General features: G+C 44.0%; 1 protein-coding gene across 1 annotated transcript in view; it reads left to right on the forward strand.

The window, feature by feature from the left end:
- The window catches only part of Nst (phosphoglucomutase 3-like protein nst), a 34,897-nt gene that overhangs the window by 1,413 nt on the left and 9,612 nt on the right, over nt 1-23,872 (forward strand). The window contains exons 2-12 of the mRNA XM_077687954.1: nt 243-313; nt 3,111-3,240; nt 6,089-6,258; nt 11,329-11,453; nt 15,382-15,534; nt 15,624-15,666; nt 16,734-16,858; nt 16,921-17,034; nt 20,607-20,708; nt 20,802-20,857; nt 20,941-21,004. Of these exons, the coding sequence (XP_077544080.1) occupies nt 243-313; nt 3,111-3,240; nt 6,089-6,258; nt 11,329-11,453; nt 15,382-15,534; nt 15,624-15,666; nt 16,734-16,858; nt 16,921-17,034; nt 20,607-20,708; nt 20,802-20,857; nt 20,941-21,004 (1,153 nt within the window). The remainder of the gene's footprint in view (nt 1-242; nt 314-3,110; nt 3,241-6,088; nt 6,259-11,328; nt 11,454-15,381; nt 15,535-15,623; nt 15,667-16,733; nt 16,859-16,920; nt 17,035-20,606; nt 20,709-20,801; nt 20,858-20,940; nt 21,005-23,872) is intronic.

Genomic DNA, 23,872 nt, shown 5'->3' on the forward strand with positions numbered 1-23,872 from the left:
GTTCCAATCAACGTCTCACGCCCATAATTGCAGGACGACATCTCAGAATCTTCGTGATATGATACGGACTACGTCAGTGTATCTTTTTACAAATCGAACTTGTGGTCAGTAGTCCTTTAAAATTAATAACAAATGCGTGACATACAGGAATGTGTGTGTTTTTTTTAAAAAATATATTACACAATGGCACATCATCACAAAATTTGGGTTTGCATAAGTAACCTTTTCTTCCTGTGTTTCAGAGGTGAAATCTTGGGGTCGTGTATGTTTCGTATGGGCATCCTCGCTGCCTTACGTTCAAAGTACAAAAAAGGTATACAGCTCTTCTTTATGTCCTTATTCAAAAATTCATACTGTGTCTGCAATCCTCGACAGTCATTATTCGTCGTTACCATATTGCGATTGCTTGCCTGCCTAGGAGTAATAAATAAAGTGCGTTTTTAACCTTGTGAAGAAGCAATGTAGGCATTGTATTGAAAGAGGCGAGAAATTCAGTAAAGGTTAGCATTCTTCTGTAATTTTATATTGAAATGTATTCCTCTGCCTGCAAATTAGCAAGTGCAATTCTATCACCTGTGGGTTGCTGCCGTGAAAGTGGGCTCACTTTCTGGTTCAAAATAGTGGGTACAAGCTCAGTTTGACTACAGGAGGTATGTGTGTTGTCAGAAAACTACTTGAATGCATTTGAATTCTGTTAGTTCAACTTCACATACTTTGAGATTTCCTCCCAGTTCGTCCAGACTTTGTGGTCCCATCGCAGTTGAATTAATGGGAGCATTTCAAGACTGTTTTCAGGGAAGTTCAGGGAAGAGCTGATAGATTTGTCGCGTCTTGTAATAGCTTCTTCAGTGCTTGTTTTGAGCTAAAAGGTTCTTTCCATGCTAAAAATTTTGCAGGTAAAGCAGGAAGCTGACTTTCTCCTCATCTTTGATTTCTTTGTAATGTAGAGTTTGCCGCCGTGAATTGATACTATGGCAGGGCTCCCTCTTTGCTTCAGCCATATTAAGCTACCAAAGTTTCGTGGGGCTTTGTTGTGCGTTTGAAGTCCTGTGCATCAATGTACTTCAGAAGCCCTTATAAACTCAGTGATTTGTGACGTCACAAGTAATCCAGTGAAAAATGTGCCAACACAGTCTCTAGCTTTCAAAATGGCTCTTCACATGTTATTCTGTTTGCGCATTGCTTTTGTCCCTTTAGAAGCCCTTTAATTATAGTTAATTTAGCTGGTCACAATTGTGGTAAGAGGAATTTTGAGAGCACTATGTGAAGCTTACTTTAAAGGGTCCATGAAGACAAAATGCAAGTTTGGTTCATTCTTGAGATTGCGTCATTAAAATAACACTGACACCGCTTGTAACGCTAAGTTCAGTGACATGTTATGTAATTAAGAAAAAACCCAGGCCGTCTCCACTAACGTGAAACCTGGGGAGGGGCAAACATGCAGTGTACAAGTGTATTCTTGGCACCTTGGCATTTTCGCTAACAGAGATGAAACCGTTGGGGGGTAGAGGTATACAGCTTTGCTGTAAAAGTCTCTTGTCTTTGAAGCACGAAGCTCTCTAGCGCGAAGCAAAAACGAGTGTCCCGGTGTTTTTTTAGTACGCATTACGAAGCGTTCCAGTGCGAGGCGCAAACGAGTGTCCCGGTGTTTTTTGAGTATGCCTCATGTTCTAGCACGAGGCGTAAACGAGTTTCTCAGTGTTTTTTTAGTACGCGTTTTGAAGCGCTCTAGCGCGAGGTGTAAATGAGTGCCCCGGTGTTTTATTTATACGCGTTACGCTCTAGCGTGAGGCGTAAACAAGTTTCCCAGTGTTTTAGTACCGCGACTACATATGACGATTATGACGATGACGACGACAGGAGATGCTAACAGCCCTAGCCCCTAAGGGGCTTTGCCCCTAAAAGAGAATGGCCATGTGACCCACTAGCTCATTTCCCGCACTAGAACCTATGACGTATTATGGGCAGCTGTGCGATTGGCTGAGGCCGGCAAAAGGAAACGGAAGAAGGGCTTATAAGCTTGCACAAAGAGCTGTTTGCGCTTAAATTTAGAGCACATTATTTTTATAGCAATAAGAATGGTAGGGTAAACAATAATGCACATGTAAACATACAAGCACATGTAATGCACATGTAAACATACAAGCACCAGTGCGTACTGGGCGCACTATGCTTGTTATAGCTGCACAGCAGTCCAGCGCTTCAGGGTTGTCTCACATGACACTGCCCAGTTGGCATAAGTGACATTGTCTTATGTTTCCCTGTTTGTCGAGCGTACCCAATGTTTCACAAAACAGTTGCTATCAGCCGTAACAAAAATAAGCCAGGTTCAAATCCGTTCAAAAACAAAGCGAGTGCGTACAGTGGGCCTGAGCAGTATTGTGGCGCCATCTGGAGGAGGGATGGTAAACGTAGCAACAAAAGATGAAGCCCTAGTCGACATACTTAACACTCGTTTCAAATACCTGCCCTGGATCGTTCAAATACCTGCCATCGCTGGTGTCACTAAACACACAATTTTGCAGGAGAATGCAAATTTTGGCTTAAATTGTGTAATTTCTCAGTGAATAAAGCATCATTTGCTGTCGGACAAGCGCTGGAGGCACTATACAACACCTAAGCATTCGAATAAAACAAACTTTTATTTTGTCTTCATGGCCCCTTTACAGAATTACACCGCAAAAAGCACAAAAGGTTGGTTACTATTTTTTTCTCTGCCTAATCAGAACTATGAAAAATTGAAAACCGTATATATTAAAGAGAAAATTCATGTCCCCCTTATCTCTAGTTATTTTTTTTTACTTTTCGTTTTTACGTGCTATGTGAAAAACACCAAAAAAGAATAATTATAATAAATGTAATTTTAATAACTTCAAGTGTTTGTCATGCATTGCAAAACAGTTTGTTCATCGAAAATTTATGCTGTTGTAATAAAAAATAGCTGCAAAAAAAAACGGGAGGGGGTGGTTTATTTGTATAAAGTCATTTGTCAGCTGTAACCCATCTGGCCCAATACGGCAGGACAGCACCAAGATAAACGCCGAGTCCAATGCTACAATGTAGTCAAGGTTAGTAACAAAGCGTGCTTTTGTTTGCGCATTACATTTCAGCGGTGGTTGGCGTCATGATCACCGCATCCCACAACCCGGAAGACGACAATGGCATCAAGCTGATCGACCCAATGGGTGAAATGATGGAGGCGGACTGGGAAATCTTGGCAACGGAATTGGCCAATGCTCCGTAAGGGAATGTGTATTTCCTAGATTATGTAGCTCGTACTGATATTTTTACTGACTAATTTTTGTGATATTTTTGTTGTCTACTTACTGTATTTGCACGATTCTAACGCACATCTTTTTTCACTAAAAGTATCCTTAAGGGAGTACTGACAAAGTTTTCGTGTTAGTCTTTTTTTTTTTTTTCAATATTATGGGTGCCTACCAGCCGACTAATCATTTAATGGCACATTAGACAGTTGGTCGCAGTGTAAGTAATTATTTACAGCCTTGTCTATTTGTGTCAGTTCGGAGGCAGCCGCCATGACAGGAGGGCGCTCGTGATGTCACCATTCTTGTTGCACCACTGCTGTTCTGGACGTGCGCTTGCACGCGCGTCTAGACCGGCCGTGGTTTTCACGATCTCCACGTGCTGGGCAGCATCATGTCAGTCCCAAGACCATGACGTCATACACCTGCCGGAGCAGCGCATGCCAATGGCGCCAGTGTGTTGGCCACGTCATGGGGGCCAACGCGTTGGCCACGCCACAACGCCGAATTTCCATGTTGCATGTCTTCGAAGAAATTTTTGTTTGCAGCATTCGTCACAGATTGACGCACTGGTGTTAGAGTGACAGTTTGTGGGAACAGCTTGTGGTGCATAACTTTTAATTTCTGGTATTAGTAAATGTAGGAAAAAAAAAAACAGCAGTCAACTTGTTTTAATTCCATACGAAACACAAGTTACAATAACAAGAATGAATGCAGCTAATACAGCCAAGTAGATTGGTAGAAATCTTTTTCACCCATGCAGAGTGTGAACCTGTTGTGCCATATATGGACGTTATAGAATGGCACTAGCTAAACAACTCCGGAGTTCATTTATAATAGCAGAAAACAATCACTGGCAGCACGCATCTTTCAAGAAAATGGAGAGGGGGGGACTCGGAATAATTTTAGAACACTAGTTTGTATTTTGAAAGACTGAGAATGTCCAGCTTATTTCGCCTTTCGAGCCTCAGTGATCCATGCTTGCCGTCTTTTCTTTTGGTGCGCTTTTGCAGGGAATCTGTAGAATTTCACAGATGGTTTCCTCTCTTTCGCCTTCTCATTACTGTTGTGGCAGCAGACCGTGCAACAATACCGGAGGTTTGCCTTGGCTTTCAGTTGTGCCACCTTAGACATCGTGAAACGAGTGTGGGAGCGTCCGCTCTTTCCTGCACTCCCGAACTGAGGGGGAGGCCCGCCGGCCCGCTCGGCCCGTCTGAAAGCCACACGTGCAGCTCGGTGTGCACGCTGCCGCACTTCCTGACCCATTTCTGTCTTCCCACACCGCCTGAGGCACCCGTCCCTGCTCCCGCTACTCACGAATGCGAACAAAGCGGCCACCGGCTGCACGAGCCGCTCAACCCAGCACTTGGAAAGCACAGCGGGAACCCCCCTCACTCCCGGGAAAAGACGAAGCCACCACTTCACGATAAAATCAGCGCTGCCGTTGCTTCGCAAACCAGAGCTTCGCCTCCCTAAACCAAAATCAGATTTCAATACTATTTCCTGCTTAATCTTTAATGCCAGTACGAGCTGGATGAGCAAGTTTTAATAAAGCACACGGAATTTTTCCTGCCACAGTTGCATGCGTCAAGTAAAATATCTTTTGCGAGGTACATGGTGTCTTTTACATCTGCGCGGTAGAATCGGTGTCAAATTATTTTTTCGGATTTTGTGTTTCTGTAACTTTGTTTTTCATATCATGCAGTATTGTGTTTTTTCGGATTCTTGTCAATTCTTGTAGTGCAGAAGTGATCTCACAGCCACAAGAACGTTTTTTTAGTAAAAGATGAGGTGTAGTAGGTTAAAAGTGTCAGGTGTGGTAGTTGCTGGCCCACGAGGCAGCGGTAGATTTAGTCTCTACCCTTGCTCCCCCTACGGCATTGGACTACCATGGCACCCTTTTGTCCCGAGACGCAACTTTTGTCAGCCTCGAGGTCCCTACACCAATTTAGGTGTGCCCATCATAGCTTTCCCCTCCTGCACCACTCCCTCTCCCACACCGCGGAGTGGCTCCTTTGTCTAGTTCAAACTAAATCCTTCCCCACCCCCATCGTATACCACCACATCCACCCCTCGCTATTCTCCACCTCCACTGTTCCCGCTGTGGCCTCAAGGCAACCTCTTAATACCAGATGTGGGAGTGCCAGGCCGACCCCTTTCCTTCCATCCACACCCTCTCCCAATGGTGAGCGATCCGGACCCGAGGATCCGGAGGCACCCTGCCGTGCGCGCAGCGGCAGTGGCAGCTTCACCAAGAGAGGTCTCCCCCTCTCCATAGTTTGCAGCACTTGGCGAAGAGATACAATAAGGTCATTCATTCACTTATATATTCAAAAGATGAACAGAGATATAATAGGAATGGTGGAGGAATTCTCTTTCTCAAGGGTATAGATGGCTATGGGTAACATAATTGAAATTCATCAGAAACATGGCCTCTAAAGCTGGGAAACAAAATCACAAACTTGTGCGTAGTGCAACGGCTAACGAAGTCCTTAGCACCTTCTAGCCTTATTCATTGTGCCACTGTGGCAGGTAAACTATGTGCCGGCTTACTTGAAGAAGGAGGATTTCATAACGTATATGTGGGCACACTTTTGCTGTAGCCAGATTTCCTTCTGTATAAAAAAAAAAAAGGTACATGCCAGAAGCTAGTTAGCCATATTGTTGACAAGACTGTCAGGAAATTCCAATACTGCAGCACTGCTCTGTGCCCTTGTGTTTCTAAGGCCCTGAATGGGGCAAAGGATCAGTAGAGTGAACATGTATGCTTCAGTTTTGCTCTTGTGTGTGCCTAAAGGGCGTTCCTTTTCCTCTGTGTTCAGGGACAGCTCGCTGGATTCTGTGCTGGACCGAATAGTGGCCGCCACAAACACGAACCTCCAGGAGCCCTCCACTGTGTACCTGGGCCACGACACCCGGGTGAGCAGCCCTGGACTAGCCCAGGCTGTGAGTGAAGGCGTCCGATGTGTTGGTGGAGCTTTCAGGGCCTTTGGTGAGCATGAGCCTTGTTTATTTTTCATTTGTTATTGTTATAGTTTTTGTTTTCGTGGGTAGTTGAAATGTGTAAATCATTCTTAAACCTTGCTATAATGAAATTTACCCTCCACGGTGGCTCAGTGGCTAATTCGTTGTGCTGCTGAACCCAAGGATGCAAGATAATCAACTGCGCTTCACCACAGTGTACAATTTACACTGATTCGTCGGCAGCTGTACGAGAGCTTCGCAAAACTCTCACATCTAACGAACTTCTGCTAGAAATCCAGGACATAGTGGACACTTACCCATGTCGTGTGCGCGTGTCATGGCGCCAACGGAACAGCCACCCCGCAATGCAGGCTGCAGATGCCAGAACACTCCGTGCATGTGCAATATCCAGCTCCTCTTGCACCTTCGTCAAACGGTGTTTGCCTTGCCAGTGATAAAGAACGTCTACGGCGCACCGCGCGCTCTCTCATACCCCCGCGCGGTACGGATCTCCCTGGCGGGTTGTCTCGCCAAAATGAGGTCCTGCTCAGACGTCTTCGCCTGGGAGTCGCCCTCACGCCAGCTGTGACGAGGTCCTGGCCACCTCAATACCATGCCCTGTTCAACTCCACGTGCCCCTTTTGCCCCGCTCCTGTTGACCAGGCTACAGCGGAGCACCTGGTGTGGAGTTGCCCTGCTCTGAGAAGCCTACGCGTTGTGCACATCGCCACCTGCGGCCCGCGCCCTGGACGTCCGCCAGATTTCGTGGCCAGATTTCGTGGTCCACATCATGGCCCCCTGCTCCGATTCCTTCGGGAATCCGGAGTGTATCTGTATATTTAATTTCCCCTTATGCTAAATAGCAAACTTCCGCAATAAAAAAAATAACAATAATCTCAGCCGTGGTGGCTGCTTTTTTGACGGAGGCGAAAAGCGAAAACGCCCGTGTGTCGGTTTTGGTGCACGTTAAAGATCCCCAGGTGGTCAAAATTAATCCGGAGCCTTCCACTATGGCGTGCCTCATAGCCCAAGTGTAGCTTCGTCGCATTAAACCCCACAATCCAAATAATCAGCTATAACGAAATTTGCTGTAGAAAAGTTGCGGATACTACAAAGAAAGCATGGTTTGCAGCAAGCAAGGTTTGTGGTCAGGCAAGCTGGCACATCTCCGAACAAAATGGCGCAAAACACGACAGGGTAAAGGAACGTCATACACAAGCTCTGGGATGTACACAATTGCTGGTACACAAGCGCTTGTGTAAGTCGTTTTTTAAATTTGTGTCATGTTTTGCAGTTTCGCTTGGTAATCATAGTTTCCTTTTATATTATTGGTTGTACGTGTAGACAATCGTTATAACGAAGCAATGGTTGTAACAAAGTAATTCGTACTCCCTTTCCACTTCGTTACTCCACTTTCTTGAACTGGGTTTAAAGGAGCCATGAAGAGAAAATGCAAGTTGGTTTTATTCGAAAGATTTCGTGTTTTATAGTGCCCCCAGCGCTTGTCCGGATACAAACGGTGCTTTATTCACTGAGAAATTAAACAATTTAGGTTAAAATTTTGATTTTCCCGCTCAATCGTGCGTTTTCGTGGTCCCAAGTGACATCACTGAAACCGACCGCTCTGCAGCCTAGAGTACCTTCATTCACGCATCCGCCGTACAGGGTAGAGACACGTATACACTGGCGCCGCCATTTTCGGTTGCTCGCTCGCCGCCGAAGCAAGTCATTGTGTCAAAACCGCGCTAAAATTATCGCCGCAACGCGGTTTACTGAAGAAGTTTGAATCATATTGTCTGTTTTGCGTTGCTAGGTCTCGTGGGAAACGAAAAGAATAACGCGTTGAGCCCGTTGGCCCAATTGCGGCGGCACGGGACCGTTCAAAGGTTGTCTCCACCCTGTACAGCGGTGTTGGTTTGTTCCCGCGTTTCTTTACGTTCCGTAACCTAGATGGCGCCACCATAACGTGGCAAGCGTTTGGTTTGTTTTTGCCCACATTTAAACCTGGCTTGTTTTTGTTCTGGGAGAAAATATTCGTTCCCTGAAACAGTGCTCGCTCGACAAATGGGGTCACGTAAGACACCGTTGCTTGCGTCAATCGGCCAGTGTCGTCTGAGACAACCCCAAGCCCCGTAGTGCTGTGCAGCGAAACCAAGCATGCTGTGCGCAGTACGAACAGCAGAACGCATCAGTACTTCTATGTTTACATGTGCTTTCGTAACTTCCACTGTTTGTCCCTTCATTCTTATTGCTTTGTAAAGAATGTGCCCTAAATTTAAGCGCAAATCGCTCGTTCGTCTAGTTTGTAAGTTATACCTAATTTGCGTTAGCTTCTGCCAGCCTCCGCCAATCGCAGAGCTTAGCTCATGTGACAACATAGGTTCTGTTGCGGGAAATGAGCTGGTGGGTCGCATGACCATTCCCGTTTTTCCTAATTATGTAGCTTATTTGAGCGAAGTTTACGTTAAAAGTGGTGTCAGTATGATTCTAACGAGACAATCTTTTGAATGAACCAAACTTGTGTTTTCTCTTCATGGCTCCTTTAACTACAATCAGAAGAAATCGTAATGCTTGCAGCCGGCTCTCTGAGTTTAATCAAGCTTTGCAGCTCATTTACATTATTGAAGAAGTGAAAATGACAGGACCAGGCCTTCTATCTGAGCACTGGTGACATCCATCTTTTTGCACATGTGCTTTGTTGTGGATGTTTTCCAACTCGCACAGCTCGCCTTCGTTGTGCTGTAAATTTGTGCACATAACTGGTGCACCTTACGTATGTGCAAAAACATGCTGTCTCTGCAAATGAGTTCACAAAGTTTACTGTTGGTGTCATGTAGGAATGCATCTAGACTGGTTCCGTGCACAGCTAGTTGCATCAAAGCTCCCTGAGCAGAAATGCTGATCAAAGTGAGGTGTATTCTGAAGTCCGTTAACTATGCGCATACTTCATGCTTTTAATTCCCAAATGTCGAAAGCTTTCCTGCTCCATAGCTTCCTTGCAGGCTACACGATACAGCCCTTTGTACAGAAAGTCAGAAAATGTAGTCACAGATTTACTGAAAAAAAAAATATATTCAGGTCTGGTTGCTTATTGACATCGTGTCTGTCCAGTGTGTGCTGGGCCTGCATTCATGAAGTGGGAAGGGTATGCAATGCTGCAGGGTCATGCCAATTTGGGCTGAAATACAGGGCTTTACCGTGTGGCAGTTGGAGGCAATTGCAGAGCACTGTCTTGGCAAGCTCACATTTATCTTGGCAAGCTCACATCAATAGTCACTTGGTACACTTTTTTCAGGAAACCTGGCTTCATCTGAAAAGTTGATGAGCCATTTTTGTTTAGTGCTTTAACTACATAGTACTGTACTGTTAATCCGTTGCTCATGGTTCCTTTTTGCTGACGGTTACGTGCTTACATTTTGAGATTGCTCATAACATCACAAACCCATGTAGCATCACTCTGCTAGTTCGTGCGGTAGCCGTAAAGGACTTATGGCATTCCCTTATTTTGCAAGCTTTAGAAATAAACTGAGGCTGTATGCTTAGGCTAAGTGAAGAAATGAATAGGAAGGCTTATCTGATTCATTCCTAGCAGTAGAAACTGCTGAATACGACCCCAAGTGAGAATTCAGAACATTCTTACAGTGTTCCTTTCAACGGACGCTGCTGCTTAATTTCTAAATGAAAAGCATGTATGGTTGACCATCTGTCATTAGCAGCAACTGTTTGCTTGGAAAACCTCTCAAATTATTTTTGGTTGCTCAGACATGCCATCATACAGTATAAAACAGGAAAGTAGGAACTGCACTTGTTCTTTTGTATTGTTAGATGTAAAGAGAAGTGCATTAATGCAGTTGAGCATGCTTATAGCAGCTGCACGTAATATGCTAACAGCTTCATCTGACAAGCGAATGTGACATGACCTATACATAAACAGTGCACATAGCCATCAGGTCAGTTATACATCAAAACCTCGCTACAAGGGGCACTCAAGAGACACTTGGTTATGAGAGACATTTGAATGAAAAGGGTTTGTTTGATTTTCCTATGTTCACCACGTTAGCAACTTCGCATACAAGAGACCTTGGTTACAAGAGACATGTCTCTTGCATCCCCTGCGTGTTGCTTGTAACGAGGTTTTACTGTATATACTAGGCCTGGCTGAAGCACTGCTGTAATATTACACCTAGAGCCACTAGATCAGGTTTCAGAGTATCGGCACTCTTTTCTCTCATTGTTGGCTGCCGCCTACAGCGGCCATTGGTCGAGCCGCATCACGTGACATTTGTTTACCCCTGAAGACCCATGGGCGCTGACATTTTGGTGCCGCCTGTCTTGTCGTGTGCGCGCGTTCTTCGATAAATCGTGATTTTCGGGGCGCAGTGTGGCTGTATGAGATGTTGAGAGTGACTTTTTACCCCCAGACAAAGTAGTGATGCTCTGTACTGCGCTGTTTCAATCGGCTGGAAGGTGGAAAGCGCCTGCTTCTCTTCCCGCTGGGAAAGAACGACAGTGGCCTAGCGTAACCTGCAGCCACTAGAAAAGCGTAGCTTATTTAGTGGCTTCGCATAACTTAGAGCCACTAAATAAGCCACGCTAGCATAACCGAGCCTAACCCTGTCTCACCGGCGCGCTGTCTCGAAATCCTTGAAAAGTTAACACGGCTGTCATGGTTACCAGGCGGTGCCCGGACCGATTCCGCCTGTCAAGGTTGGCCGCAATTGGGCACATAAACCTGGCCACCTTGGTGATAGGCACCAAAATGGCTGCCGGCGTGCATCAGTGTCGTTACTCTTAAGCGTACCATTTGAGAATAATATGCATGGATTAGGGAAGTTTGCAAGTTATGTAGGACACGTTACTTCGTTAGGCTAGAATACGAGTCATGCCATCTTCCTAGATTCTGTGATGGCTATTTGTTTAGTCCTACTGCTCACCTGCACAATTGGGGTAATGCTGCAACTTTGTAGCATTTGTCTTGGTGCCTCCAACTTTGGTTTAATGTTGTATAGTATTTCTGCTCAGAATTAAGTTTCTATGGGCATCTCAACGAGCTGTGAACCCGCTAATGAGTGCTTCTATTCTCTCTCCATCACTGCAGGCCACCTGACCACCCCTCAGCTGCACTATATTGTCCGCTGCTGCAACGACCCTCAGTACGGCGAGCCCACAGAGGAGGGTTATCTCATGAAGCTCACGAAGGCTTTTACGCAGATTCGTGCTAACGTGAGTGGTCCATGTCAGCAGTGGCACAATGTGGTCATTTAAGCTGTGGAGGAGCGTACTAAGGAAGAATTCTTTGAACATTGGGCTTTGCCTTGGCCTTTTCTAAAGTAGGAGTGATAAATAAGAAAAGTTTGTGGACAGAGACTACCGTAGGCTAGTTAGGTTACCTGAATGCTTGTATTTTTCCTTCATAATTGTTAGAAATAGAAATATTTTTTAATATTTTTGAAATTATGCAGTATTGCAGTCTTTATAAGCTGTGCAATACCCGCCTTAACTCTTTCGTTACCACGCCTATTCAAATCGATCACCGGTGATCGATGATTTATATTGCCTATTTCGACATGTTGTAGTCATTTCTCGTACACATAATGCGGCCAGTGGTTTGTCTAGGCACTGCCCTTTTAGAATCAGTTAAAATTTTCCCGCTCAGGCGACATTAAGATTTTTGACAGCGTTTCTTGCGAGGGGAGGTGCGTGTGTTTTTGAGGTAGGGGGCGTGGCCGCTGTACTTGACAAAAACACATGCCGCTCGTGGTTAGACTACATTACCATAATTTTTTTTTTGTCAAAAGGCTCCTGGCAAGTCAAGTACCAAATAATGTTGTCAGCTTTGTAATCCGACAGCGTTGAGAGGTGATAATTACTTGAAAATGACACCAGCTATTCACTAGTGATCTTTGGTTCGGAGAAAGGATAGCTTTATTCTGCCAAATCTTATTTCTGATGGTCCCTCGCATGTCTAGCAAGTGTGCCTGGCATTTTCAGCCAGTTTCCAACAGTTTCGGTTTCGTTTTTGCGTTGCGAAATTCATATTTGGCGCTACTACGCAGTTACCCAACTACAAGCTCATTTGCCATGGCGCCTCCGTTGCCCACTAGTGTGCCTCGAAACAGGCGTGCCGCTCGTGCTTCCACTTAACCCACGCCTTACTTCTGTGATTACAGCTTCAGGTGAAAGTCAAAAGATAACACCGAGTCGGCGGATATCAGTTCAGACGAGGAGAACGCTACCAATCGGCCTTGAACACCGCCAGCTGCTCACCGGCCAGTTTCGGTTTTGTCCGAGGGTATTTCCGGAAGTCTAGTGTCGCTTCTTAGTAGAGCTGTCTGCTCTGACAAAGTCTCCAACAGCCTTGTAATTGTTTCTCTTCGAAATTGTTAGGTGGCGCTGCAACGTAGTAGGCTTGCAATGCTGAACTCTCTTCATAGCACGACGGCGGCTTGGTGAAAGCTTCCTGGGCACGATTATAGCGCATTGTACCTTATTCCTGCTAGCAGGGCTACCAGAGCAAGTCAGAACATGATAATAAACCGCAAATTAAAGTCCTGACTGATAAGCGATGATCAGAACGTCAACACGCATCCACCACAGAGTTTGGTTTTCAACTCCAAGCGGATTTTTTCGCTTAGCTTGCTTGCCTTCAATATTGTGTTGGTCATAATCATTGACAAAGTGTTTATAAATCACATGAAGGCTAATTTTGGTCTTTAGTGATGTCAAACCACCAGATTTCTTCTAGAGAACCATCCAAAATAGCAATACAGTTGAACCCCTTTATAAGAGACACGTACCGGGGAGCAGTTTCTGTCTCTTATACGAGATGTCTCTTATAAGCAGGGTACCATGTTTTCACTTACTAATAAGACCCTAGTTCAATGTGGGCACCCTATGACTAAAACAAGCTCAAAAGAATGCTACAGCATGTTTCAAAAGATTCATTCTAATTTATGTTTGGCCCCCAGAATTTATGAAACAGTTCTGAATCTTTGTTTGCTTCATGACTGTATTTACACTGTATATTTTACAACCGATTCTGCAAGCTTTTTTTTCTTTCCTCGTTTGTGGATGATGAATCGTACATGTTGAGTTCACAAGCCTGATGAATAGGCGGAGCGCACAGCTTCTTCCGCTGTGTGCTCAGGCTATTCATTATGCTTGCAGGACTCAACATCTGCGATGCTTTTTGATTGGGAGCTATGCCAGTGGGAGAACCCGCATGTGCGATCGCGCTCCATCCAATGGATGGCAGTAAGCTTCACCCACTTCTGTAAGTTGCATTTCCATTGGCAGGGCTTCTCATCGTCATTTCATAGCTGACTGAACCACTGTGTGTTTGCTGAAGTTATAATAAATAGCGACTGCAGGTGTCTGTCGTCCACCTGTGCTTCCAGGATGGAAGCAACTGCAATCAGTGACTGGTGGCACTGCGTCTGAAGTTAAAATGGCTATTACAAGTGAGATTATTGATTAAAGTTCAAGGATGACTTGTCTCTTATAACCAATCTTCTACATCCGATGTCTGTTATAAAAGAGGTCGATTTAATGGGAAAGATAGGGCAGCCAACCATGTGGGTCAATAGTGTCTCTTATACCCATTTGTCTCTTACATCAGTGTCTCTTATAACGAGGTTCAGCTGTATTTGAAATAGAGGTTGGGCTTCACTGCAAGGCACGGGCACCACGCGTGCTAACATTTTCTTTTATATCTGACAAATTGTACCGCACAACGCAATCTTTTTTCTAGGACGGGTTTTTGAAATGTTTACCTACAAAATGTATATTCTAAATTTTTTCTACTAGTGGTGGTATATTATACACAACTTCCAATTTTTTATTTTCTTCGACGCCTGGACAAAAATTTTGAATTTGATCATTTTTTTCGCAATCATTATTTATGAAAACATTATTAAAACTGGTGTCGTTGGAAAGCGCGTGGAATAATCTGCATTTTATGTCACTGCAATGTGTGCCTAACCAGTATGTATAGCACAGAAAAATGTTTTGTTAGACCCCTCAAAATTGGTCAATTTCTCGCGGTAACGAAAGAGTTAACCTAGTTGTCTTGCATTCAACTGTGCGCTTGTAATGCAAATGACGGAATCATCCTTTACCAGCCATGGACATCTTGGCCAGTTTAAAACAGCCAATTTATGGTCAGAGTCCTGTCTTTGCGTCGTAAACGCAGTCTAGCCAAAATGGGACAAATCAAAAGTACAAAGTGCCAGTAAATGTTCACATGATTTTTAGTAACGTTTGCTAATTTTAGCTAAATGTAATGTTCTCCTCCGATGCTCCTCCGTTCTTGGCTCATCCGAACCGCACGACATTGCGTGGGAGGTTCAAACCCGATTTGCCACAACATGCTTGCTGGCGGCGGCGGTGCACTGCGAAATCACGGCTGAGCAGTGCACGCTGCCATGCATTCGCTGATCACACAATCACTTCTGAGACGCAGCAGATATGCGCCGTGACTGAGAAGACTTCAGTTCACGCTGCGCACAAATTTCACATTAGAGAGTATAGTATCGTCAGCGCTTTTTGGTTATCTTCTTCTCTGGCGCCCGGTCCCCCAATAGCCACCCTGCGGCCCCGGCATGACTCACCCTCAGCGGTGCCATGCTGTCTGCATTCGCATTGCCTTTTTATGTTTACTTTACTAGCTCAGAGGCAGCTGCAGACAGACAAAGGCGAAATTTGGGGCGAGGTTCTCTGTTTTGTTCGTTTCATATACATTTCACAGTGTCCATTTCGAGCAAGCCCTGATTGGCTGAAAGCAGATAACGAAATGTGACGCAGCAGATCATTGGACCGAGGCCCCGCATGTGCAACAACGTCACAACTGGAACGGACGTGAGATGGACATTTTCGAAATGGACAGAACTTAGGAATCCACCCCTGGTTTGCTACAGAAAATGTTGGCACGAAACAAACTTTTTATTGGGGGAGCTGTTGAAGCACTTCGTAACACTGACCCTAATCAAAGCTATTGATACTATGTTGGCACACAACAGAAGCGTTAATGTAAGCCATTGAACCACCGAAACAAAGTTATTGGTGCGAGTAATTCTTGCATTATCCTGAAGGTTTCACAATCAGCTCATTGTTGAGCAATGCGCTTTAGCTTGATTTGTTTGTGTCATTTCAGGGGTCAGCTGTAGGAAACTATGTCCCCTTCATTCGCCTGGATGGTGCAAATGGGGTTGGAGCAATGAAGATCAAGTCCTTGCTACCTCACTTGGGAGGCCTGCTAAAAATCGAGACATTCAATGATGGCTCCGAAGGGCGACTAAACCACATGGTACTTTGACCTGTTTTAATCAATTGCTGTGATTACTTTCACTGAAATTTTATCATTATATGTCACTTGTTTTTGTGTCTTCTTTGTAGTGCGGCGCCGATTTCGTAAAGGTCTACCAGAAAGCTCCTGAAGGTAACCACATATTGCTGACATTATAATTGAACTTTATGCAGTAAGACCCTCTAATAATTTCTTCATGAGACTCGAGGAAAGATAAACACAATAGCTACAAAAACAAACATTTAAACGTGCTGCTGCTTAGGCTGTCTAATGGGGAAGCCACGGGGTAAAGCTTCACTGTCATACTTTGTAGTTCTGAGCAAGATCCGTCAGGTGTTGAGAACTTCCCGGTTTCAGCAGTAGTATCAAAACAAGTTCATGGAACGCAAGCCACTGGGTTGGAGATTTGGCATTTAAAATAGTATTAGCCCTTAACTTTTTGTATGCATAGACTTGTTAATACTGGAATGGACGTAGATCTAACGGTGTCTAATGACTATCCACAGATATAATATTGGTTATAAGTAAGCAAAGGCTCATCTCGTGTTAACAGGTGCACAGAGTAGGCACAAATAATTTTTTGTGACAAAGTGACAAGTAGTGACAATGAAGTTGTGCATATTTAGCAGTATATGAGAAGGGTAGAGGGTGTTCATTCAAAGGCTTCATTGTTAGTTTTGATGGTGAGACTTGGGGACATGCATAGTTTCACGTTCTGATTGTAGATGTGAATTTTGCGTTTATCTAATACTGGTATGTTATAATTTATGCAAATCTTTAGATTTAATTTTCTTACAGCTATTGTAAAAAAATGCTGCTGCACAAATTATTATTATTGTTTTTTTAAGATGTTGATGCACAGGTTTTTGGGACCATACGCTGCTTGCAATAATGGGTTTTTTTGCTTCGAGGAGTGCATAATGCTTTTGCATTAATTCCTTATCTCCCATAGCAAAATTTGGGACAAAGCATGAGGGAGCATCACAGTACGACATGTTATCTAATGGTATTTTTATACGTAGGCGTCAAAGAATCCTGAAGCCAGGCCCTCCAATGTGCTGAGTGAAAAGATGCCACCTTCGAAAATTTATTGGAGGGTTTCCACTGTATTTTTGTATTTTCAAGTGTTCAGAGCTAAGTGGTTGTGCTTCTTTTTTTTTTTTTTTTTTTTTTTTAAATTTTGGTCTCATCTTGTTCAGGGATTCCACTTGACGTTGGAGTGAGGTGTGTCTCGTTTGATGGCGACGCGGACCGAGTGGTTTATTTTTATCACGATGAAAACTTCGTCTTTCATCTTTTGGATGGTGACAAGATCGCGACTCTGGTGAGGCATCCATTGTACGTTGCACTCGTTTGCGTTGTGCTCACTGATTCATGTTCTTTCAGATAGCCAGCTATATCAAGGAGCTGCTTGATGCGGCCAAAATTTCTCTGAACATGGTCATTGTGCAGACTGCTTATGCTAATGGAAGTTCTACGAATTACATCACCAATGTGCTGGTGAGCTACTTTGAGTGATTTGGGGCCTTTTTTGGTTTTCTGGGAGAGTAATTTAAAAAATCGGGTGTGTTTTGCTGATGTGAGCAAATCTCACCATGGAATCTGATGTATATGAGGTACTCCCCTGCAGTGGCTTTAACAGAAAAACTGAGCAGTCGAGCCATGATATAACCTGCAGAGTCCTTGAATGCGTTTCTGGTCCCGAAACTCCGCCGTAACACTATGGGAGAGGTTCATATGTCACCACAGCCACCGCATAGAGGCTGTGGGAGCACGGCGGTGGCCAGACGAGGACTGTGCACTGTGTCAAGGAAGCTAGGCTCTTGTGGAATGTGGCGGCATCGGCAGTTTGTTTTTGTAGTTCCAAATAATTTGTATATGAGACGTTTTTTATCATGTGTGGAGGAACACTGGGCGGAAATGCCAGTGATCATATTTTCGGGTTCTCATTTCATTTGTTCATGACTGTACATATATTATTGCTGTATCGGCATGACTAGCTCAATCAGAGTCTTGATATCTTCCAAAGGTAAGCGAAATAATCTTTTTCACACGCAGATAGAGCAACCACATCGTATGTCAGGCTAAATATTAGTGATATCAGAACATTAGCAGTTTGATGAGTGATAAATGATTTGATGAGTGATAAATGATTGCCTCGAACAGGCGCAGTAGCTTATACTGAGTGATGTGCACAGAATTCCTAGTGGCAGCTTTTGTCCCTGAATGAAACTGCAGCTGCAGTTTCATGACCAGAAAAGCATTGAAGGACTGATATAACCAAGCCCTGATTGCAGATGAAAACTGTGTTAAATCACGAATTTCATTATCAAGTCGGTGTTTGTACATTTCAGCTGTACAAGTATTGTTGCCAGTGTTTAGAAGACTTCCTGGTAGTTGTAACATGTGAACAAAATTCCCCAAGAAACTTCAGCTATTTATGCAAGTAATCGGGCCCTACCTTCATGGTGTACATAATTAGCCTGCTGATTGCGATGGACACGCTTCGTGTTTGGCGTATATTGACAGTGCACTGGTATGGTCTGCTCTCCTACTTGACTAAGTGTCATTTGCCGGCAACGTTTTTACATGAAAGCACACATGCAAATGATGATCTGCCTGGGCTCGTGTATTTACGTACCATGTTTTCGATCTTATAATCGGCATGAATAATATATAAACCTTAAGAGTAAAGAGGAGTTGGAGTAATACGCGAATTTTGTCCCGAAGTCGAGTTTCACCGTAATGCATAGGTCATCGTTGTTGTCACTGCATTCTCTCTGCTGCTTTCTTTCTAGCTGGCTCACTGTCATAAGTATAAAGAAATTTAAGTTTTAATTGTTTTTCAGTCTGGGCCAGGGCGATATACTATCTTCATTGCGAGTACTCTTGCTGTTTGTCAGGTGCCACCATGGGGAAGTAAGAGTGTTGAAGAGGGTCAGATAATAGGGGCTGCCACTGTCACAAGTGAGGGAAGCTTCTTGCAACCTAGTTACTTTAAAATCAGTAAAGAAAAACATGGTTTTTAAAGGAGCCATGAAGAGAAAATGCAAGTTGGTTTTATTCGAAAGATTTCGTGTTTTATAGTGCCCCCAGCGCTTGTCCGGATACAAACGGTGCTTTATTCACTGAGAAATTAAACAATTTAGGTTAAAATTTTGATTTTCCCGCTCAATCGTGCGTTTTCGTGGTCCCAAGTGACATCACTGAAACCGACCGCTCTGCAGCCTAGAATACCTTCATTCACGCATCCGCCGTACAGGGTAGAGACACGTATACGCTGGCGCCGCCATTTTCGGTTGCTCGCTCGCCGCCGAAGCAAGTCATTGTGTCAAAACCGCGCTAAAATTATCGCCGCAACGCGGTTTACTGAAGAATTTTGAATCATATTGTCTGTTTCGCGTTGCTAGGTCTCGTGGGAAACGAAAAGAATAACGCGTTGGGCCCGTTGGCCCAATTGCGGCGGCACGGGACCGTTCAAAGGTTGTCTCCACCCTGTTCAGCGGTGTTGGTTTGTTCCCGCGTTTCTTTACGTTCCGTAACCTAGATGGCGCCACCATACCGTGGCAAGCGTTTGGTTTGTTTTTGCCGCATTTAAAGGAGCCATGAAGACAAAATACAAGTTGGGTTTATTAGAAAGACTGCTTAGTCCCGATAACAATGATACCAATATCATCGCAATCTTCGAACAAATAACGGAGATATTAAAGAAAACGTTTGAAGCAGTCGCGACCCCCTGGACAATTTCCCGCAACTTTTCTATGACGTCACGGAACCTTGTTTGTGCGATTGGCGGCCGCCTAACTCACCTGTCGCGACGACACATGACTGGACGTCTGTAATGGGGCCTCTAGTTCCATTTGACCGCATCACTTGAATGCTAACGTGCAGTTAACGCACTGAAAATTATGTTTTATTGTTGGCCCGTATGGCGTCATTCTTGCTCATAACACGTCACTGTGGCGCAAAATTTGAAAGTTTTTAAATACTTCTTGCTTTTTTTTCGTTAAAAAACATCTTTTGTGGCTCTAATGGAGCTGAGTGAGATACTGAATCCTCGTTCTTTCAAATTAAACGAAGTTGTATTTTCTCTTCATGGCTCCTTTAAACCTGGCTTGTTTTTGTTCTGGGAGAAAATATTCGTTCCCTGAAACAGTGCTCGCTCGACAAATGGGGTCACGTAAAACACCGTTGCTTGCGTCAATCGGCCAGTGTCGTCTGAGACAACCCCAAGCCCCGTAGTGCTGTGCAGCTAAACAAGCATGCTGTGCGCAGTACGAACAGCAGAACGCATCAGTACTTCTATGTTTACATGTGCTTTCGTAACTTCCACTGTTTGTCCCATCATTCTTATTGCTTTGTAAAGAATGTGCCCTAAATTTAAGCGCAAATCGCTCGTTCGTCTAGTTTGTAAGTTCTACCTAATTTGCGTCTGCTTCTGCCAGCCTCCGCCAATCGCAGAGCTTAGCTCATGTGACGACATAGGTTCTGTTGCGGGAAATGAGCTGGTGGGTCGCATGACCGTTCCCGTTTTTCCTAATTATGTAGCTTATTTGAGCGAAGTTTACGTTAAAAGTGGTGTCAGTATGATTCTAACGAGACAATCTTTTGAATGAACCAAACTTGTGTTTTCTCTTCATGGCTCCTTTAATAAGGCAAAGATGTGGAAATTTTTTAAAAATTTACATCACAAATTTCATTAAAACAAGGATTGTTATATTATATCGAGGTTCGACTGCATAAACTCGGTGCTCCAGAAGTGAAAGAGGCATCTGAACTGCTGCAGTGGCTCAGTAACTAAGGTATTGTTCTGCTAAGCCCAGGGTCAACCCCAGCCACAGCAAGCATTTTTCTGGTGATGCAAAATTAAAATGCCCATGTGTCAAGATTTCGGCGCCCGTAAAGGCCCCCAGGTGATCAAAATTAATCTCTAACCCTTCGCTATGGTGCACTTCATAGCTCAGGTGTGGCCTGGGTGTGTAAAACACCGGAACTTTCTTCAATTTGAAGGAGGCATTTTTTTCTACACAAATGATGTGTCAAGTTTTTGCACTGCTGTTTGTACTTTTCAGAAACTGCCCGTGAAATGTGTGCCCACAGGCATCAAGCACTTGCACCGAGAAGCCCAAAAAGCAGACATTGGCATCTACTTTGAAGCAAATGGCCACGGCACTGTATGGAAGCATGCTGTTTTGTGTCATTTGTAATCAGTTACATTGTAGTGCCTTCCTTATATTGATACAATGTCATCCCCCCGTGCCACGCAGGTACTATTCAGCGAGAAAGCACAGCAAGCCATTCACAACTTGTCCAATGACGACAAGTATGTCAGATAACTATCATTCAGTCCAGACTTGGAGCGGTCTATTTGTGCCAGCTTGTGTTAACTGGGGATTTCCATTGCAGTCAGTATATTGAGCAGCAACAGGCTGCCAAGAAGCTGCTGTGTACCATGGACCTCATAAACCAGGTGTGTAGTTTTTGTTTTTTGTCCATGGCAGTGAAGTACACAAATGTGTTACAAAAGATGTTGAGTGAGCTGGTACTTGGCCGAAGTAGACTTTTGCAGCGCAAAGAGTTTATGTAGGCTGACAAAGACACGCAGGACTGTCTGTCTCTTTTTGTGAGCCTACAGAAAGGTCTGAATTAAGGTGACACAATTAACTGCAATGGAGCTCAGAGGCTGCGCATGAACTCCAGTTTTGAGTTCTTTTATTAAATTAGAAGCGACGAGCAGACACAGTGGAAACAATTACTCAGTTACAAACTGAGCTAGGATGGCGCACTGGGCTAGTTGGTGCGTACTACCAAAATTCAAAATGGCGCAAATAAACAGGACGAAGACCGTCTGAGGTGGCCTTGCCTTGCCCCTCGTATCTTGCCACACGGTTATTAGTTATGCTGTATCTGTAGTGGTCACTGCATTTTCATTGCCAAGTGTTTGGTTCCTCCAGTTTTATGTTTTTGTCTTTCGTATTTACTGTTTCCTATCACAGTTCCTTCTAACCTCCCCTCCTCCTCCTTCTTCGTTATACATATTTAGCAGGCTGCAGAATAAACCACCAGTTGGTAGTCAGCGCAGTGTGTTGCCATTCCTTGTCCTGTTTATTTGCGTTTTTTGTGTTCCAATGGTAATCAGTTACATTGAAAACAAAAGGAATATGTGCAAAAGTGTTAACAGTATACCCGCCTTGGTAGCTCAGTGGCTAATGAGGCATTGTGCTGCTGGCCATGAGGATTTTTTACCGCAGTCAAAATGGAAGAGGTTAAAGATACCGGTGTGGTCCACTTTATTTTAATCCCTCTGGTGCAGCGAGCCTCATAGCCCAGTTCTAGCTTGACGATGTTATTATAGAACACGATTATTATCATACAACACGAATAATTTGTGACGGCAGTACACTAAAAAGGACGGCAGCGCAGTAAAGAAACTGGTAAGAAATAGCGACAAAACTAAAGAACAGCACAGCAGAAACTGTGGTTGCTTTTCTAAAATTTCTGCAATCATACTGAGTGCACCTAAAGGAAGCAAAGTTTGTTCTGAGTGTGCAGAAAATTGCGGGGTAACTAGGGGTGTGCGAATATTCGAGTTTTGAATACAAATCAAGTAATGTCCAAACAAATAATTTGAAGTCACAGCTAACAATATTTGGATTCACGGATAATTTCCTCCCAGTATATTTGGAAAAGTTTGATACTTCCCCCAACCCCTTCTTGGAGTTTAGCGGTGGCGGGGTACGCTTGTGTGTTGCACGTGTTACTTTGGCATTGCTCAGTTTAAAATCATGTATCACATACACCATGCTCATTCTTGCATGGGCCGCAACCTGTCTGAGCCTATCCAAATCGCAACAAGAGGGAAAAGGAGTGCAGTCTCTAATCATGTGAATAAGAATTGCCTATGTGGTTTAGAATAAATCAAAATACCTCTGAACCGATTTTTTGGTAACCTTGGAATAGAAAATGCAAATGCAGGGGGGGCATTTTAAGTGTGCATTTTTTTTCTCTGGGTGTCTATTTAAATTTAAAGAAAAATTATATTCTTTGTTATTTGATTCAATGTTCGGATTTTTGCTGCTATTCGAAACATTTTTTATTCAAAGGGACATACGACTGATTTTTCTGGGGTATATGCTCTCTGTCCCAAATGAAAGGGTGTCACTTCATTTAAAGCACCCTGAAACGAAACGGTTTCTTTCATAGGGCCCTAGAACATTTGGAAGCGAAACTTTTTTGATTACCAGCCATAAGCTTGCTGCCAGAAGGAATGCTGGCAACCATAACCGTGAGCCACACAGCAGCATACTTTTGACTGTATGTGAGATGAAAAGATATTTAAAAACTTGTCCCCAGCTAAAACAATAGTGAAATGTAGTTTCTTCTATTCCTTTATGCGGTTTTTGAATCGGGCATTGAAACTGACGAAGCTGTTTGTATACGTACGGTAGTGTAGTGCGTAGACACTACATGGCTCCACCTTTCGGACTTGAGAAAGTTTAGTGCCAAATTAAAATTATTTCCACCAATTTGTTTAGAAACTCCCAGGGGTGAGACAGCTGCGCATATTGCACAGTTTTGATACAAATTCATTTTCCTGCGCCAGGGTGCTCCAAAGGCTTGAAAATTGCAAAAATTGCGCCAAACTGCTCCAAAACAGTCTGAGAGCCAAGGATTTTAACGCTCCCGCGGCAGCATTCAGTGGGGAAAAATACTTACTGATGGCATAATTTTCCAGCACCCTCAAGGTGATACTGTTTGTAAAGGTTTAACTGATTGATCATTCAATACAAAACCCGCATAAAATTGTCCCCGAAAGAGTTTTTCTGAAGGTCAGAATGTTGGGTTGCACATGTTATATTCTGTGCGTTCTTAAAGTTTTCCCACCGGAAACCATTGCAAAGTCCTGTATAAAAAATACTGATGTTTACTGAGGCGACAATCTACTTGTTCAAGATGATGAAAAAAAGGCACTTTTCGAAGCGCTGTATCTCCGGAACGACATTACTGGCCGCCATCTTGGTGTGGTGAAGATTGGAAAACATGGCCGCCGGGTGAAGCACTTGCTCATGGTTCAGGCTAGTTCACTCTAGTTCAGGCAGAGCGCTCTTCGTAGATTTCTACCGTGCTTTTTCGTTATGGGGGAGGCTAGGTTTACATTTATTCGTTCAATCTGTTCGGGGAAGTTGCGCGACTCGAAATATGGAGTTCGTCAAAAACAACGCCGTGTTACGGCATTGAGTGTGAGGTGCGGTGCGTGGTTGAAGTGAAATTTCAGACTCATTGCGGTGTTATAAAGTGCTGAGTTCTTGCTGCCTTTAGCGACCTTGCGAGCGGCGGG

The sequence above is a fragment of the Haemaphysalis longicornis genome, unplaced genomic scaffold, assembly GCF_048455015.1.
Source record: "Haemaphysalis longicornis isolate Haplotype H1 unplaced genomic scaffold, Haemaphysalis longicornis Haplotype H1 scaffold_1, whole genome shotgun sequence".
Classification (NCBI taxonomy): Eukaryota; Metazoa; Arthropoda; class Arachnida; order Ixodida; family Ixodidae; genus Haemaphysalis; species Haemaphysalis longicornis.